General features: G+C 37.7%; 3 protein-coding genes across 4 annotated transcripts; 1 reads left to right on the top strand and 2 right to left on the bottom strand.

The window, feature by feature from the left end:
• The first annotated feature begins 2,087 nt into the window (after positions 1 to 2,087).
• On the top strand, positions 2,088 to 7,243 carry LOC131784083 (protein D2-like). The gene is made up of 4 exons (XM_059100865.2): positions 2,088 to 2,344; positions 5,232 to 5,336; positions 5,467 to 5,512; positions 5,859 to 7,243. Exons 1-4 carry the CDS (start codon positions 2,114 to 2,116, stop codon positions 6,050 to 6,052), a joined length of 576 nt encoding a protein of 191 aa, XP_058956848.2. The 5' UTR covers positions 2,088 to 2,113; the 3' UTR covers positions 6,053 to 7,243.
• Positions 7,244 to 7,524: 281 nt separating this feature from the next.
• Positions 7,525 to 10,859, bottom strand: LOC131784087 (E3 ubiquitin-protein ligase RNF103-like). Its single transcript, XM_059100869.2, has 2 exons — positions 8,834 to 10,859; positions 7,525 to 7,640 (listed from the first exon to the last, which is right to left on the bottom strand). The coding sequence occupies exon 1, from the start codon at positions 10,849 to 10,851 to the stop codon at positions 8,938 to 8,940; it is 1,914 nt and encodes a 637-aa protein (XP_058956852.1). The 5' UTR covers positions 10,852 to 10,859; the 3' UTR covers positions 7,525 to 7,640; positions 8,834 to 8,937.
• A 1,898-nt stretch (positions 10,860 to 12,757) lies between these two features.
• On the bottom strand, positions 12,758 to 15,625 carry LOC131784108 (early growth response protein 1). 2 transcript variants are annotated; one of them, XM_059100897.2, is made up of 2 exons: positions 15,205 to 15,625; positions 12,758 to 14,716 (listed from the first exon to the last, which is right to left on the bottom strand). In XM_059100897.2, the coding sequence occupies exons 1-2, from the start codon at positions 15,416 to 15,418 to the stop codon at positions 13,632 to 13,634; spliced, it is 1,299 nt and encodes a 432-aa protein (XP_058956880.1). In that variant the 5' UTR covers positions 15,419 to 15,625; the 3' UTR covers positions 12,758 to 13,631. The 2 variants fall into 2 exon arrangements, with proteins under 2 accessions (XP_058956880.1, XP_058956881.1); XM_059100898.2 differs by having other exon boundaries at positions 15,241 to 15,625.
• Between the last annotated feature and the right edge of the window lie 425 nt (positions 15,626 to 16,050).

The following is a 16,050-nucleotide window of genomic DNA, read 5'->3' as shown; positions in this document are numbered from 1 at the left end:
GGAAAAGTTAACTTACGCGCGCACTTACAGGGCGATGACGTAATGGCTACGCTTTCCCAGAATGCAGTAGCCACAAAAAATTAAAAGGAAAAAACTGATTGTGAATAAGTGTGATCTTTTTAAAAATCATCGTTTATCACTTTGTCAGATCACCAACCACCTTTTTTTACCTTTAAGATCTGGTCCACATAGATACTACCTGTTTGTATTTGAACAGTGGCTTCCCTTTGATGACAGGAATGACATAATAGAGGTTGACGAGCGCTGCAAGTTCTCTATTGACGATTACAAAGAAAACCCCTGTGGCTATGAACGTGTTCCGAACAAAGAATAATTCTTAATTTTCGTGTGATCTACACATTTGAGCCTGAAAACTTTCTGAAAACCATTTCATGTTCCCACCAATAGCGAAGCTCCATTTTGCTGTATATAATCCCCACATACAGCCGTTTCGAGAAAGGCTTTCAAAAAAAAAAAAAAAAAAAAAAAAAAGGGAGTAAAGCGCACTTGACAACCCCGAAAGGTATTGTGGGTAGTTTTCTTGTCACGTTCCTTGACGACAGGATTTCAGGGAAATCTGGGAAAACGTCACTGTAAGGACGAGGCATCGCTGGTTTGATGAATTTATTCATTTATTTCACTTATGATATGTCATCGGTCATCAGATAACCGGATTACCTTTCGATATTGTCGCGTGCAACTTTCCCTTTCTTCCGACAACCTTACTCGAAACAGGGTAATTTAGCATCATCAACTGAGTTAATTACGTAAATTGGCCATCGTAAAGGGTTTAAAAGCTCACGTTTCGAGCGTTGGTCCTTCATCAGAGCGATTGACGAAGGGTGAACGCTCTGACGAAGGACTTACGCTCGAAACGTCAGCTTTTAAACTCTTTACAGTGGCCGATTTACGTAATTAACTCAGTTGATAATACTAAATCACCTTGTTATACTCTCCCACCCACGCAGCACTACAGTTTCTTTAGAAATTTACCCCCTTTCTCGAAGCAACAGTGTATGCCTCCCCACCCGAACGACTAACACTCAAAACGACAGCTTTAGAATATCTTAATGTTTGCCAATTTACATTATCAGCTCAGTTAATGAAACATAATTCTACTGACAAAATATTAGAATAAAAGTTGAAAAAAATGGAACATTAAAACTATTTAGGAACACCACAGACTTGCCAAATCAGCAATTCTTAAGGGTAGGACGAGATATAATGCTTCCTATTATCTTCCTTAGCATGCAACTTTCTTATTTGGGCCTAAATTTGAGTTGGATTAAGCGTTACCTCTGTCAAGTGAGCCAGAATATTAAAGACGCTTTATTTAACTGGATCGAAAACGTTTCTACAAGATTTATCATAAAAAGATAGGGTGACAGGTCACAAACCTACTGTATTTCATTTGGCGCGATGTAGTCTAAACGATAGCATTCAAATTTTTTCCATTATTGTTCTCATCCTTTAGATGCACCTATCGTTTTCAAGCCTAAGGTTTTGTATTATCAGATCAAGGCTTAGACAAGTGAAGCAGAATATTTAAAAGCTTCAGGTTAAACGAATGGGAGATATTTCGACAAGATTTATTATTGAAAAGACAGACAGCACAAGGATTTAATTTTTTAGCTGGGTACAGTGTAGACAAAAGTATACAGATTTTTGCCAGTGTTTGTGGCCAAAGAGAGATTCAGGTTTGATCTTCTGCTGGTGGAAAGCGAGAAAGTTAGTGGTTTAAGCTTCCTGTACAGCCTAATTGAAAAATATAAATATATTCTTTTAATTAAATGTACAAGTTGAATGCTCGGTAAGAGTTAAAATTAGAATAACTTGTTCAGGAAGGCACGTAACTTAGGAAAACGCAAACTGAAACACGCAACTTCAACGTTTACTATCGGATCATAAAATAATTCAAATCACGTATCAGAAATTTCGTAGTTGCTTTATCACGTAAATAGTGGAGGATGCGAAGTCAGTTTTGACGTCATATTAGTCAGCAGTACAGGCTCGCAGAGAAAGAGGAAGTCTGAGTACAGAAAGCAGGTCATCGTACACCAGGAGGGAATACTCAGGAGCTGAGTGTTGTTTTGGTCACGTGATAACAGGTAAGATGGCGTTGTACGGGCGATATCAACGTGTCGCGTTGACATTTTTGCTTTGGGGGTTTTCGTTTGTCCATTCATCTTTGATTGACTATTCCTGCCAGAATTGGGAAGGATATGGGAAATTTTTGGATGTAACGTTTGGTGATCAACCTTCGCTGTCAAAAGCCAGTTGTGACCAGGATGTGCAGTTAGAGACATTCTCGGACTCCCCGCCACGAGTTCGTTATTCACAAGCGGTAAGGATTTTAATAAAACTTTAAGGATGTTTGAAGCTTATCGCTGAACTGGAGAGGGGTGGAACCTCTTCACTAAACAAGAGTAACATTGCTAAGTCTTACTGAAATCGTATGGCACAGCTGTACGTATTGTACAATTTGTATCAGAAAAGTTCGACTTGAAAAATTATAATTTGCATTATGCATCTCACAATGTTGATAGAGAAGTCGTCAACTAGTCCGACACGAGGTGCCATAGAGAGTGTCACTAATGTTTGTATCACATTTTGGTGTCTACTGTAATCTATTACTTTACAGACCAAAAGAAACAAGTAAATCTATATGATAACAAAGGAATATTTTGTTAACCCTTTGACCCCCAAAGAGTGACCAGCATCCAATTTCTCCCAACATTATCATCCCTGAATCAAACATTTAGGTCACAAGAATAGAGAAAATGATAATCAACTTAAGGAGCTCTTGATTGTTGAACAAATTCTCCTCGTCAGCACCAAAGGCAATGCATAGAGAACAGTACAGAGAATATGCATATTTCTAATATTAGGGTGTTAAAGGTTAATGGTGATGCCATCTATCCTCCATTATATAATAAGCTCAGTTATTCACACATTCTGATTGGTTCTCACTTATGATCTATAAGAGGACAGACGTCTGAATGACGTCATTGTTAAAAACTTTTTTTCTGTGTATTTTAATTCTTTATTATATGAAACAAATTGATTCCAAGTTGCCAATTACGTCTGTTCAGTAATAGATCACAGAGGATGTCAAAATGTGGTAGGAACATCGGTGACACACTTGGCTGCGCCTCGTGAGCCACTTTTTTGTTCTTACCACATTTTGACGTCATCTGTGATCTATTACTGAACAGATGCATGGCAACTTGGAATCTATTTGTTAAATAGAATGTAAGAGAGAACCAGTCAAAATGTCTGGGTATTTCAGCATATTTTAAAAATTCTCATTTGACAGTTACATCAAGTATAGAGATGTGTTTCACCAAAATTCATCTAGGTTTCCTCTAATCTTCAGTGTATTTTGAAAATTTGTATTTCTTGTTAAATGTGGAGTGTAATGAAATTTGTGCCAAGGAAGCATAGCACTTCCCCTTTTACAAATCCTTTCTTTACGTCTGGAGAATGATGTGAAGTTAAAATTTGTATATTGGAAGATCTCTGTCTCTCTGTATGTGTTAGTACATCAAAGGTGGATTCCCCATTAATATTTTCCCTTTGCATGCTTTTGTGCCAGAGAGTGTGATTTTCTGACATACATGTAGATATGTCAGCCCTAAATTTGTTCGTCTGTCTGTTGTTCATTTGATGGGTTCCTGATGTGCTACTTGCATGACTCAATCTTTTATCTTTCTACCTTTGTCTCTGTTTTCTTTTGCAATTTTCACTGCCTCTTATTTATTTGGGTTATGTTTCACCCTTGTAGTTCATTTCTGAAAAGGCTGAGAATGCAAACTTATAAGACTCAACTTCTTTATTGCCTGCTTGTGCTCTCAAATTTACATGGAGCTTTTTGACCTTGTTTAGTTTAGATTTCGATTCCATTGCTAATTTGTTTACATCACTAACTTTTAAATTGATTGAGTATAAACCACTAATTCTCTGTTCTTTGAAAGTTCTATTACATTTATCTTTCTAGTTTTTGCTTGCTCTATTTCTCTGAGCCTTGTTGTAAGTCTCTTAATGCATCTGTAGTGAAATTTCACTCGAGCTCCCACAAGATCACGCTCTGCTTTCTTTTAAGCTTAGATCTGATTTAAAATCTTCATTGATTACAATGTTTGATCTTACATTGTATCATAGGCTTTTTGGGATGTGCCTTCTCGAGATGAGCTTGTAGGAGTCGGAGAGATTTCTTTTCCAGTAGTGTCAGGGATCTCTAGACTCCATTTCATTAGGGCTTCACTTTTGGTACACAGTCAATTTCCTCCATCTCCCCATCATATTCTGATTGATTAGAAAGCGTCAAATGCCTCGTAGTCATATAGTCACTATCCAACTTTGAGTCTCAAGATGATATGGCTTTCTTTAGGTGCTTTATGGAAGGTCCTTGGCATTGAGAGAAAGGAAAATTCCCAAAATCATTTCCTGTCTTGACAATGTGTCTTTAAGTTTTTCTTTGCAGCAGTGTAGCATGGTTCCTGGGGTGACACAACAACATTCCCCAATCCAGGGTCCAAGATGCACCTTCATGGACATGAAAATTTTTAAGCTTTCACAGTTTGAAGAATTGCAAGGTTTTATGCAATTGCAATAATTATTTCACTGCGATGATCAGTAAACAAGGAAATTTCTTTTATTGTAAAAAAAATTTGGGGGGTTAGTGGCACTTAAAAAAGCTTAGATTGCTGAATTTCTAAATTTTATTTGAGCTCTAGCTTTCAAAGTTTTAAACTACAATAAGAAACTTGGGGCTTTCAACTAAGCTGGTGTGAACCTGAAGATCAGCAAAAAGCAACAATGTTTTTACATTAACTGCAATGGTTCAAAGCTTTCAGACATTTCTACACTTTTTTTAAAATTTAAAATATGCATAGAATTGTGCAGGGCCCCCTGAGATCAAAAATAACACACATACACTTCATGATTGACTATTCCTGTTGTGCTGAAACCAAATGTACTTTTAGTGCATGTAGGCAACAAGTAAATAGTCTCCTCCAAACTTACTGCATTTTTGAGTCTGCACAAGGCCAAGAAACCCTGGAAGTAATATAGTTTGTATGTCATGAACTATACATGGCATGATTGTACATTATTTCAAGGTGCCTATCAATATTTTACTTGCAGAATATTTAATCTCTATGTAAAGTTCTGACTTTAATAAGTGAAGTTAGAAGCTATCATGCTTAATTATAGTGAAAAATTTATTTCAGGTTTCTGTTAAGAAATATTTGATAGCAATGGTAGATCCTGATGCTCCCTCCAGAGAAAGCCATAGTTGTAGAAGCTGGCTTCACTGGATTGTTGGTAACATTAAAGTGAGTAGAATATTACACCAATCTGTTTTACAAAAATTGTTTTTTAACCTCCCAAGTAGAGTTATTACTATCATTAAAATTGTGTGTTTGTTTTGTTACTTACTTGTTGATTACTGTTGTCCTCTCCTAGGGAGATGACTTAAAAAAAGGCAATATTATAGGTGACACTTTCACAGGTAAACATGATTGTGTGCATGGCCTGTGTTTAAACCAAAATCAGTGTTAAAAGCACTTTGGACCTTGAGTCAAACTATGTTCTAGAATGAAGTCATTTGATTTTGAACCCACTTCAGTCCCCCCAAAAAATATACCAGTCTAACCTTTACTAAGTGAGTTTGTACTCATTCTGTAAGTTATGGACCAAGTTGTTTCTGCTCTGATTTATAGCCTAAATGTGAAACTATCTGTCATTATACTTATTTTGTATCACCCTTTTACCAGTGTCACTACATTTTGTTCTGCATCCTGCTTGCTTTTGGTCTATGATCTCTTATTACAGTCTATCTTTCAAACATTTTGCAGGTTACAACCCACCTACTCCACCCTCAAGATCTGGTCCACACAGATACTACCTGTTTGCATTTGAACAAAAGCATTCCTTAGATGACAGAGCAGAGGTTGGCAAACGTTGCCAGTTCTCTGTTGATGATTACAAAGAAAAAAATGACTTGACTCCTGTGGCCATGAACATGTTCCAAACAGTTAATAATTCTTAAGTTTACTCTATGCAATTGTCATACATTTGAACTGAGAACAGAAGCCAAGTACTCAATTCATGGTTCTACATTTGGTTTTTATCATTTTCCAAGGCACAGAGGGACATGGTATTTAGAAATTTGATTTCTGCCAAACATGAAAATCAAAGTTGTAAATGTAACAGCTCATTTACATCAGGAAGTGTTGTGCTTTAAAATATTACAAAGTATTCTATAGGAGAAACCAAGATAACTCTTAAATGCAGGAACTCATAAGATGAGACTTACTAATGGTAAAATTATTTATTATTTACAATATTATTTGTAAAGAAAGTGATACAGTATCTAGAACCCTGCTAACTCAAACAAAAAATGGTTCATGTTAGCTGAGTAAATGACTGAAAAAAGGGGTCAAAGAAAATCAGATCTTTTGCAAGTCACCAGAAATTTGAGTTTACTGAGTTTGAGTTGGCAGGGTTCTACTGTATATGTGTGAAACAGAATAACCATTGACCAGCATAAGGATGAAGCAGATTTTAAAAGTTAATAGATATATTTGTGATAAAGTCAAGAATTTCCTGACAGGAAACATCACTGTCATGAATTTTTGAGATAAGACAATGACAATAGAACTGCTTTGTAGTTGTGTTTACTATGGAGTAAAAATTCTTTGAAATGAAGTAAATGCTCTGTTGGAAATTGTTGCCAGGATGTTTCTTAATGTAAAAATAGTGCTTCTATTCACACATGCTCTCAAAACTCATTACAGAAATTATAATGGCCTGATGTGTACAAAAAAAAATTCTATTGAGCATGTTTTAAATGCACAGAACTAAACTACACAACATAATTGAAGGTCTGTTTTAAGTGTGGAACCTTACATTTTGGAGACTGGATGGGGCAAATGGTTACTGCAGTGGGGTCCAGGGTTTGAGGTTCAGATTTGAGCCCTGGCTGCACCATTCTTAAGGGTTTCAATAAAAGCTGATTACTGGTAGTCTACTGCTGCCTATAAGACTTCTTGCCATCTGTTGAGCTTGTGAAGCTCCTGAGTTTGGGTTTCACCTTTAGACCATTTTCTTGGCTTATTACACCATGGGCAATCACATATTCAAAAAGGTTATTGAAACCCCTGTATCTCCTTCTTTACTTTTTAGTAAGACAATCTTCTTTACTTAAGTAAGACAATCTCATTGTGCCAATAAACTAACAGGGAAGCCTGATGAAATGCTGAGAGTAACCTGTGCATCCCATCCTAGGGTAGTAGCAATACTTTCAGCCACTTGATGCTTTTAACGCTAACATTGTGGGTCACATGTTGCATCTTAGGAGCTCACTTTGTCCTTTATGATAGAATTTGTAGAATATGTGAATATGTTCAGCTGTTGTTGTTTTGGTTCCTTGAATTTTCCCAAGCTGGGCTCAAGATTAAATTATGACAGCTTGCACATCATAAGGTGACACACCTGGCCTGTCTCATATGAGAGTAACATGCTGCTTAACATGTGAATTCAGCTCACATGTCAAAGAACAAACACATTTCCTCCATTAGTGATATTATCTGTTCTTACAATCCATCAAGCAGGGGGTAGCAGATAACTCCACACAACTTGAGTGAAATTAAATTAAAATAGATTGCTTGAGTGCCATACTCAACTAGAACTCAATGGTGCATTACATCATAAAGTTAGAGAGCTCATTCAAGGTAAAATTGTTTAAATTACAAATCAAATGCAACCTTACATGGGTGAGTCATGCTGATGATGATGATGATTGCCTTTCAGGTAGTACTGAAATAATGTGTTTGCAAACATGAAACATTAGGATGGGGCTTGTTTCATTAATAATTAGGTCAAGGCTGACATGAACAAGAGTCACCTAGAAAATTAACATACACACAAAAAAAACCAAAGGTTATGCCTTTTAATGTTTTATTAGAAAAAAAAATGATTTACATTACTTTCAAGCTTAGCTACACTCTCTCTTTTAGTAGCCAGTGATCACACATTCAAGTTTCCAGAGGAATAAGTACAAAAAAATTGCTGTGAGGATTTTGTCCTTAACAGCATGCCTGTTTCTCTGTTTGAATTACCCTCTACTTTTTCTATTTTGAGAGGTTTGAAAAACTTTTCAGATTACATCAATTTTTGTTATATTTTAAATATGATTATTAATTGTACTACTTACTTCACCATTTCCATATGGTAATAATCTTTTTAACCCCTTACACCCCAACACAAGCATCCATATTCTCCATACAGTTCTCTTTACATTTCTTATCTCAGTGACAAAGAGAATTTGATTGACAATCAGGAGCTTCTTAAATTGGTGATCATCTTCATGTGTAATTTTCATTATGTATTGTTATCAGTTAAAAAAAAGGGTTCATATTTAGCTCAAAAGCTGATGGGAACAGACTAAAGGAATGTATTATCCATGCTAAAACCTTAGTGCTATTTCATTTGTTTCGTTCCCACACCTTCTAGTTCTTGTCTGAATTTCAAATGAACCTGGCCTGTTCTAATACCCTCATTCAAGTTAAAATTAATGATTAAAAAAATATGTAAGGCTGTAAAGGAAGTTAAAGAGTAAAATAACTTTTAAAAACTGAAGCTTCAAAGCATACACAACACATTTACATCATTATTAATTTAAAATTAAAATTGGAAAAAAAAATGCAATTTTTTAATCTTACGTATCAGTCAGAAGTCCTGAATAGCTCACCAAAATTAAGAGACTTTGAGACACTTTTGCAAATAGCTGTAACAGAAAGAAAATGACTAAAAAGAAAATTTTACTCACCATAAGACCGTGTGGCCTTAGGGTTAAAAAAGAGAAAAAAATACTGCTTTCAAAAACTGTTCCTTCAAGCACCGGTGGCCATGTCTTACAATGCCTTAGGATACTCAAACATTTGTCTCTTGAGCTTGACTTCTTATTGGGTTTGCTCCTAATGCCGGAGGCTTTATCTTGAAAGCAGGCCAGCGACACACAGGACAACAATAATGACCACTGGAATTCCCCCCACAAAGCCACTCTTCAATGCACCTCTGATGGTAACAGTGACCACAAGGGAGGCCAAGTAACATGCAACCACTTTTGAAATCCTCCAGACATATTGAGCAGTCTTGTGCCACCAACATCCCAGGTGGTTTTACAGATTCTTTGCAACAAGAATTGTGCTTGCTTGTGCACTGCTTATGTTTGTTGTCAGAGCAATGATTCACCTGAGAATGACAGAATCTCCAAACTGGGAGGCTGTTAAGATATTCAGTAGGAATGACGGGACGGAGCCACAGTTCAGGGACTGCAAGGCGTCGAATAAGAAGTTCAAACCCATCCTCAAGACCAGAAACACTGTAGTTTATTCGTGACTGTCCCAAAGTGGGAAATGTCTGTACAACATTTGTAAAGTAGTGAAGATCTTGAGTAAACCATTCTGTGATTGATGTTACATTGTCACTTTCACTCTCGAATCCAAAGTACCATCTAATTCTCTTCTGCACCCACCATATCATTATACCATAGCAAAAATATCCCCCAAACATTAACCACTTGTGTTGTAATCCCAAACCTAAGTAATTTCTCATAATTGCTGCAGCATCTGATGTCATAGCATATCTGGAGTATTTCAGGACAAAATCCAGAACTGGAGTCAGTAACGGTAGTTGCAATATTGAGAGGACTGGAAGGCAAAGAATTATAAGGCTGGTATTATAAAATATCAGGAGCCATATGAAGTTAATTAATCTTTTCAGTATGCCCCCATCTATTATGAATAAAGCCATACAACAGCTCACATTTATCATCAGGAACACTGTCACAAATACATCATTCACTTCTGGATGTAGTGTTTTTAGGAATAGTTCAAGGTTATGATATCTTATCCACTCTCCTTTTCTATAACCGTACGTCAAATTCCCCTCTGATGTAAATATCATGAGCCTTGGGAAATTTTTGATGTTGTAGTTTTTCAGGATATGTTTTTTTGTCGTCCAATCGAATACTCGTACGTGTCCAAATCGAACTCTTCCCGTAAACTGAACTGAAAGGGAAGCAAGGTATAAAGGAGGTTCTGGTAATGTCGTGAATAATACGACATAGACGGGATTTTCTTTTATTTTCTCTTTAAATGTATTGGAAAATTCTTCTACTCTGTCAAATGTTTCTATCTTCAAAGACAGCTCTTTGCTAATCCACCTGAACACCAGTTCCACCGAAGGTTTTGAATCGTATGTTTTTAAAATGACGTTACCCTTCGGTTGATTTCCCTGAGGCATAGAAATAGCGAGGGACGGCTCCCTCCAGCCATACTTAATGCACAATCTCGGATCATTGCCACAATTAAATGTTCCGATTCGAATACCAAATCGAACGATCTTCCGTTTGAGGACCAACCATTGCTTCCTACGGAGCAAGGACGAGTGACCTTCAGGTATGACATCAACCAACCATGTCCCGGCTTTGGTATCTTCCACTTCCTCAAAGAAGTGAGATGCTCCAGTAAATTGCAGCTCGTTACTTTTCTCTTCGTCTTCTCCAGAACTTTCGGTGCTAATAGAGCAGCTTTCGGCCCCTGTCACCGCTCCGCAAGCCTCGACTAATTCAGCAAGCTCTTTCTTCTCCACCAAACCCGTGTAACTAACGCCCCTTTCTTCCAAAATCGCTTTTAGTTTTTTAACACTCAGAGCGAACGGACTCAACAGCTGACTAGCCAGACAACCAGCTTTCAGCCATGTCGATGAAATTTCGAAGATTCGAGCGGCAAGAAACACCAGAAGGAGATAGCTCAACAACACTACGAACAGCTTGGCCAACATGGCGACCATGGGTAATAATAAACACGAAGCTTATCAGGTGTTTAATTTGGCGGCAATTTTTTTATAAATTCTGCGATGTAATTGGCTGGTTCGAAAACGAGTCGCGACGGCGCGATGACAAGTGTGCGGCTCTTTTGACGCGTATTCCAAGAGCTGTAAAGTCTGATGAAAATTTGGACTCTTTGGTAAAGAAAGGAACTGAATTTCCATTTTTATGCGATATCAGGTGAAGATCAGGACAGTATGGACCCGATCACTTCAAAAAGAGTGAGTCATAAGCTGTGTTCTCTGATGAGGAGTTTCAAACGGAAGATGGAAGACACCTTTTGCAGACATCTCTTTAAATGGTGATCTTCCCGGCCAGCATAGTATCTCTAATGTTCTCTATCCTTCTTACAATCTGTCTTTAAGTTTACTTATTGTTATTTTCATTTCTTATCACTTTCAGAGCCATCACTTTTCTTTGAAGTTTCCTAAAAACCGTCACAGGTTAACAGCTTGTTTCACAATTACATAATTTCTGTTTTTCATAATTTCCATTTTGCCTTCAATGGTTCTCTAGCTGAGTGAAAAGAAACTTCTTCAAAGCTACATATTATGTCTGTTTCCGGAAATGGTAAGTGCCTATATCGTTTTATTCCTAATGTACCATATCCTTTAATGTACTACTAAATCCAAGCTGCAAAATGGGGATTAAAAAGGATGGTGCATGTAAAGAAAAATGGATATGTGGACTGGGTATGAAATACTCTTTGTTACAACCAGGTGCTTTTTAACTTTTATTCACCGAAGTGGAGGTGAATAATAGTGGATATTTACGGAGCCACAAAGCATCGAGGTAATTAACCACCACTTTCACCAACACTGAAGAGAATGATTGTTTTAGGATATACCCCACAGAAACCAAAACAATTAGTTTATTTCTGTCAATATACTGTAAAATGGTTGGAAATCGAATTGTTGAGACGGGATTTTGTCTCTTCAACTGCTCAGAGTTGATTTGTACATGTGCTTGCTAATCACTATTCACCTATGTGGAATATACTAAACAACTTTGCATTTGAACAGAAACACAAGTTAGAGGTTGAGATATTCCAAATTACTATGAAATGCACACACAAACTTACCTTATTTTAGCAGGGAAATATACTAGCATCAGCTTAATCGTGTTTTTGCCAAAATTGTGTCATGAAAAAAATAAGTCATCAATACAAGGGCAATTTCAAAGTTTTTCAATAAGGAATAGTCTCTTTAGAGTTGAAATCTTGTTTGATTAGTTTCCTCAAGGTACTTTTTTTACAAGCATGTCAAGGCAAATGAAGTTGATCCAAGAATTACATATTTTCCCCCACTTCCCAAATATACACACAGTATCTGGGCATTCTGCTCAACCAAGCCATGGTGCCATTTGTTCAGCCTTTACATTTAATTTATAGATCAACTATAACCTACAACAGTGATGAAAACTAAATGAACCAAAGGTGCACAACTCAAAGCATTAGATATTTCTCCTAACCTTGAAAATAAAACTTTTCAGAAGATAGCACTTCATTGGGATAGGTATGCAAGATTTGCGAGATGTCTTTCTTGCTCCATTTTTCATCATGTTAAGCTGTTAACCATAAATTCAATAATAGACTTAATGCAGTCTATTTGTTGTTTTGAAAGTGGAGCTAGGGATTAAGGTCAGGTCAAAGATTACAAGTGAAAACAGATTGAGGAGAATGGTGCACTATTATCCCTTAAGTTTTTGGAACTAACATACAGGAAAAATCCTGTAGAGATTAGTCAGCAGCTCTGTAGGAAGGTGTAGGATATATACAATTTGGGCTGGAGGATAGGGAGGATAGGGTCTGTGTTGAGACCCCTTAAATGTTTATAAATGGACATCAAACAGACTGTAAAATTCTTCAAATCTTTTCAACTTTTATTGTTATTATCTTTAAGTGACCAGCACTGTGTTTATCGAGTCAATGACCAGCTTGACTTTTACTTAGTTTGTTATAATCTCTGACATTTTGAAAAAAATCATTCTCCTTGATAAACAGTCAACATCTATAAATGTTTATACAACTGGGTTAAACCCGTATGTGAGTACTCATGAATATCAAAAAAAGCTATGAATTCTTGTAAATTTGATTTCTAGTTATGAAAAAAATTATGTATAATTATATCTACTGTACCAAGGAGAACAATTTGGCAATACTTAACTTCTTTACACAAAATATCTTACGTTAAATTGTATACAGAAACCAGCTGTATTTTTTGTTTCTATTTCATATTTGTATGAAAAATAGGCCTAGTAAGACACTAAGTGTCTAGAATGATCTGCACATAAAACTATGTACATTAGGACCAGCCTAATTCTGAATTTTCTCAACTTATAAATACAACTAGATTTGCATGTGAAGAGTGCCATGGGGCACTTTGTCTTGATAAACAATAACACCAATTAGCGAAACAGATCACTGTTTTCATGAAGGTTATGTTAGCTCAAAGAAATACAGAGACCAGCTGTATGCTAACATAAAACTCCATAACTGAAAAAATACCTTACATTAAGCATTATTATGGCACTTCCAGTACCTTGCAAAACCTGCATAATGAAAATCTGTACAAAGGACCAGCCTTCCTTTAAAATTCTTCCTTGAAATAATATACACAAATGTTCCTCAAAACATAAGGCACTTATCATAATAAGAGTTCTTCAAAACCGTAATGTTCTTAAAACTGTAGTGTTGAAACAGTGCCTGCACTGTCAAATGTTTGTGGCAAATACTTTAAAAAGAGTTCACCGAGGTCACTGGGACCTGAAGGGGTGATGGTGTTGATTGAGGAGACCGGCTCTGGATGGGTGAAACAGTTCCATTACTTTGAGCCATGGCTTTTCTGGCTTCCTCCTCTTTTTTAGCTTGTTCTCTCAAATGGATCTTCATGTGGCGACGGCGTTCATCAGATCGTGCAAATCGTCGACCACATGTGTCACAGGCAAAAGGTTTCTCACCAGTGTGTGTACGGATGTGAGTTGTCAGATGGTCTGAACGGGAAAAGTTCCTCATGCAGATCCTACACTGGAATGGTTTCTGTCCAGTGTGGGTTCGCATGTGGCGTGTCAGTTCATCAGACCTTGAGAACCTTCGTGGGCATGTATCAACTGGGCATGCATAAGGCCGCTCACTTGGTGGTGTTCGTGAGCGCCCATCAGCAGGGTTGTTACGCTTTGCTTTCAGTATAGCAGAACCAGCCTTGGCAGGGCGACCTCTTTGAACAGGTTTTGGTGGCGTAGTAAGAAAGTCAGAAGGAGTTGTGGTGTGCAGAAGGAGCTTGTCCATCATTGCAGAGTGATCTGGAGACATTGTGGTAGGAAATGGAGAAGGACCACTAAGTATTGGCCATTTCATGTTCAGTGTGGCTGTAGCTTGCATAAACATCGGTGAATTAGAGTTCACTGGCTGTTGAATAGGTCGCTGGTAAAAGTTGGTCTGTGGGTTGTTTGCTGCTGAGACTGCCACCTGCTCTTGTGGAAGTTCTTGTGGAGTAGGAGTCTGTACCTTGTTTGGTGCCGAACTTACTTCCTGGGACATTGGAAGCTTTGTGTCCGAGAAAAATGTGCTCCAAGGTGTAGTTCCAGCCTGACTGATCAAGGGAGTAAGAACTGTGCGGTCAGGAATCCACAGATTGTGAGCAGGAGAACTGTAAGGAGAAGCGTGTCCGCTCGGTGGTGGAGTCGATCCAGTCGGTCCCGAAATCACATCATGTAGACTTGGGACTTTAAAGTGAGCCAAACGCTGTTGGCAGGCTTTGACAGACTGGTTTGCACCCTCCTGCTTTACGTCTGGCACAGTGTAATCCAGGTCAAGATCTCCTGAGAAAAGCGAGAAGGCAAAATCAGTGTTAGCGAACTAATGTAAATAAACTATACAAATTGGAATGAGTGGCATCATAAATTAAACATTGCCTCTAAAGGGAGCGCGTTGCGCAAGAAATATTACTTTAAATCTTCACTTACTCAGACAAGAACCCTTACTTAAACAAGAAAAGAGAGACACTTGTCTAAAAGATACACAAGACTGTTGCCCATGTTCTTAAGTTTGACGAGAGTAATGCGAAATTGTCGAACTCGAACAATTTCACAAATTAGTTGAACGAACAGATTCGAAAGGCACTTAGCGAGACTGACGGTTAAAAATGTTCGAAAGAAAGAAATTCCCACGGTCTTATGCAGAGCCAACGCTTATTTTTGAAAACACCAACACGGCGATTCGCGTAGGTGGATTCGCTTCCGACGATAACAGACAACTTGGTCCGAACGGTGACTGTTAGAATTTAACGTTCGTTAGTTTTACTAAGTACCTGGAACAGAAGTGTCGTGGAAATCAACCGGCTCACCAAAAATATTCGTTGGTTCATCCATGCCGGCGTGAACAAATGAAAATTCCTCGGCGCTTAGTTGAGGAACTTGGCGAGCAAGCTGAGGTGTGAGAAGACTGGCGGTATCAAAACCAAAAAGTTGGTCCGTAGCAACTTGAGCAAGGCTATCCAAAGCTTCAGTCATGGTAATCATCATGATAAATTACAAATACTTGGTTCTCCAAACGGTTGGGTTAAATAACTTGAAGTAGTTTTTTGTCGTTTAAACTGATCAACAGTATAGGTATAGGTCGAGTTATTGGCCAGCAATAACTGCGACTCGGCTTAGAACTTCGGGGTCGTTTGCGTTCCGTCGGATTTACCTCCTTCGCTTCGTAGAGCTCGACGATTCTGTGTACGAACCGAGTGGGCGACTCCTTAAATCTAAAATTCATTGTTCGTTTGTAAATGTCGTGACGTGCGAGAATTTTCCAATAATGTCAGGCAGCCAATGAACTCGGTGCTAATTTTAGCCGATGTGCGTCATGCTTTGACGTAGATAGATATTGCGTAAATGTGTATTGTTTATCAATAACCGGTATCGTCAAGCGGTTTGATCGAAAAATGACTCTCGGCACATTTTCGTTTCGCCCGGAATTTGAAACAAATGACTTTAATTCTCCACTAAGAATCCTCTTTCATCGAAAAACATAGAATTGCTAGGCGACAAAGCGAATGGAGTCGAGAGTTTTCGTTTCTGGCGTTACGGAAATGCTAGTTGATAATTTGCATACGCGTCATCGGTTGTCACCCTAGTTTATATTGTACAATTGTTCAATTATTGTTTAC

Source organism: Pocillopora verrucosa, chromosome 1 (genome assembly GCF_036669915.1).
Source record: "Pocillopora verrucosa isolate sample1 chromosome 1, ASM3666991v2, whole genome shotgun sequence".
Classification (NCBI taxonomy): Eukaryota; Metazoa; Cnidaria; class Anthozoa; order Scleractinia; family Pocilloporidae; genus Pocillopora; species Pocillopora verrucosa.
This window is presented reverse-complemented; position numbering and strand designations above follow the sequence as displayed.

Excerpts from the sequence above, each read along its gene's own strand:
- LOC131784083 (XM_059100865.2), top strand. The coding sequence starts at position 2,114 with ATGGCGTTGTACGGGCGATATCAACGTGTCGCGTTGACATTTTTGCTT. Across the intron at positions 2,345-5,231 it reads GAGTTCGTTATTCACAAGCG|GTTTCTGTTAAGAAATATTT; the intron begins GTAAGGATTTTA and ends AATTTATTTCAG. Across the intron at positions 5,513-5,858 it reads TATAGGTGACACTTTCACAG|GTTACAACCCACCTACTCCA; the intron begins GTAAACATGATT and ends AACATTTTGCAG.
- LOC131784087 (XM_059100869.2), bottom strand. The coding sequence starts at position 10,851 with ATGTTGGCCAAGCTGTTCGTAGTGTTGTTGAGCTATCTCCTTCTGGTG.
- LOC131784108 (XM_059100897.2), bottom strand. The coding sequence starts at position 15,418 with ATGATGATTACCATGACTGAAGCTTTGGATAGCCTTGCTCAAGTTGCT. Across the intron at positions 14,717-15,204 it reads CCACGACACTTCTGTTCCAG|GAGATCTTGACCTGGATTAC; the intron begins GTACTTAGTAAA and ends CGCTTTTCTCAG.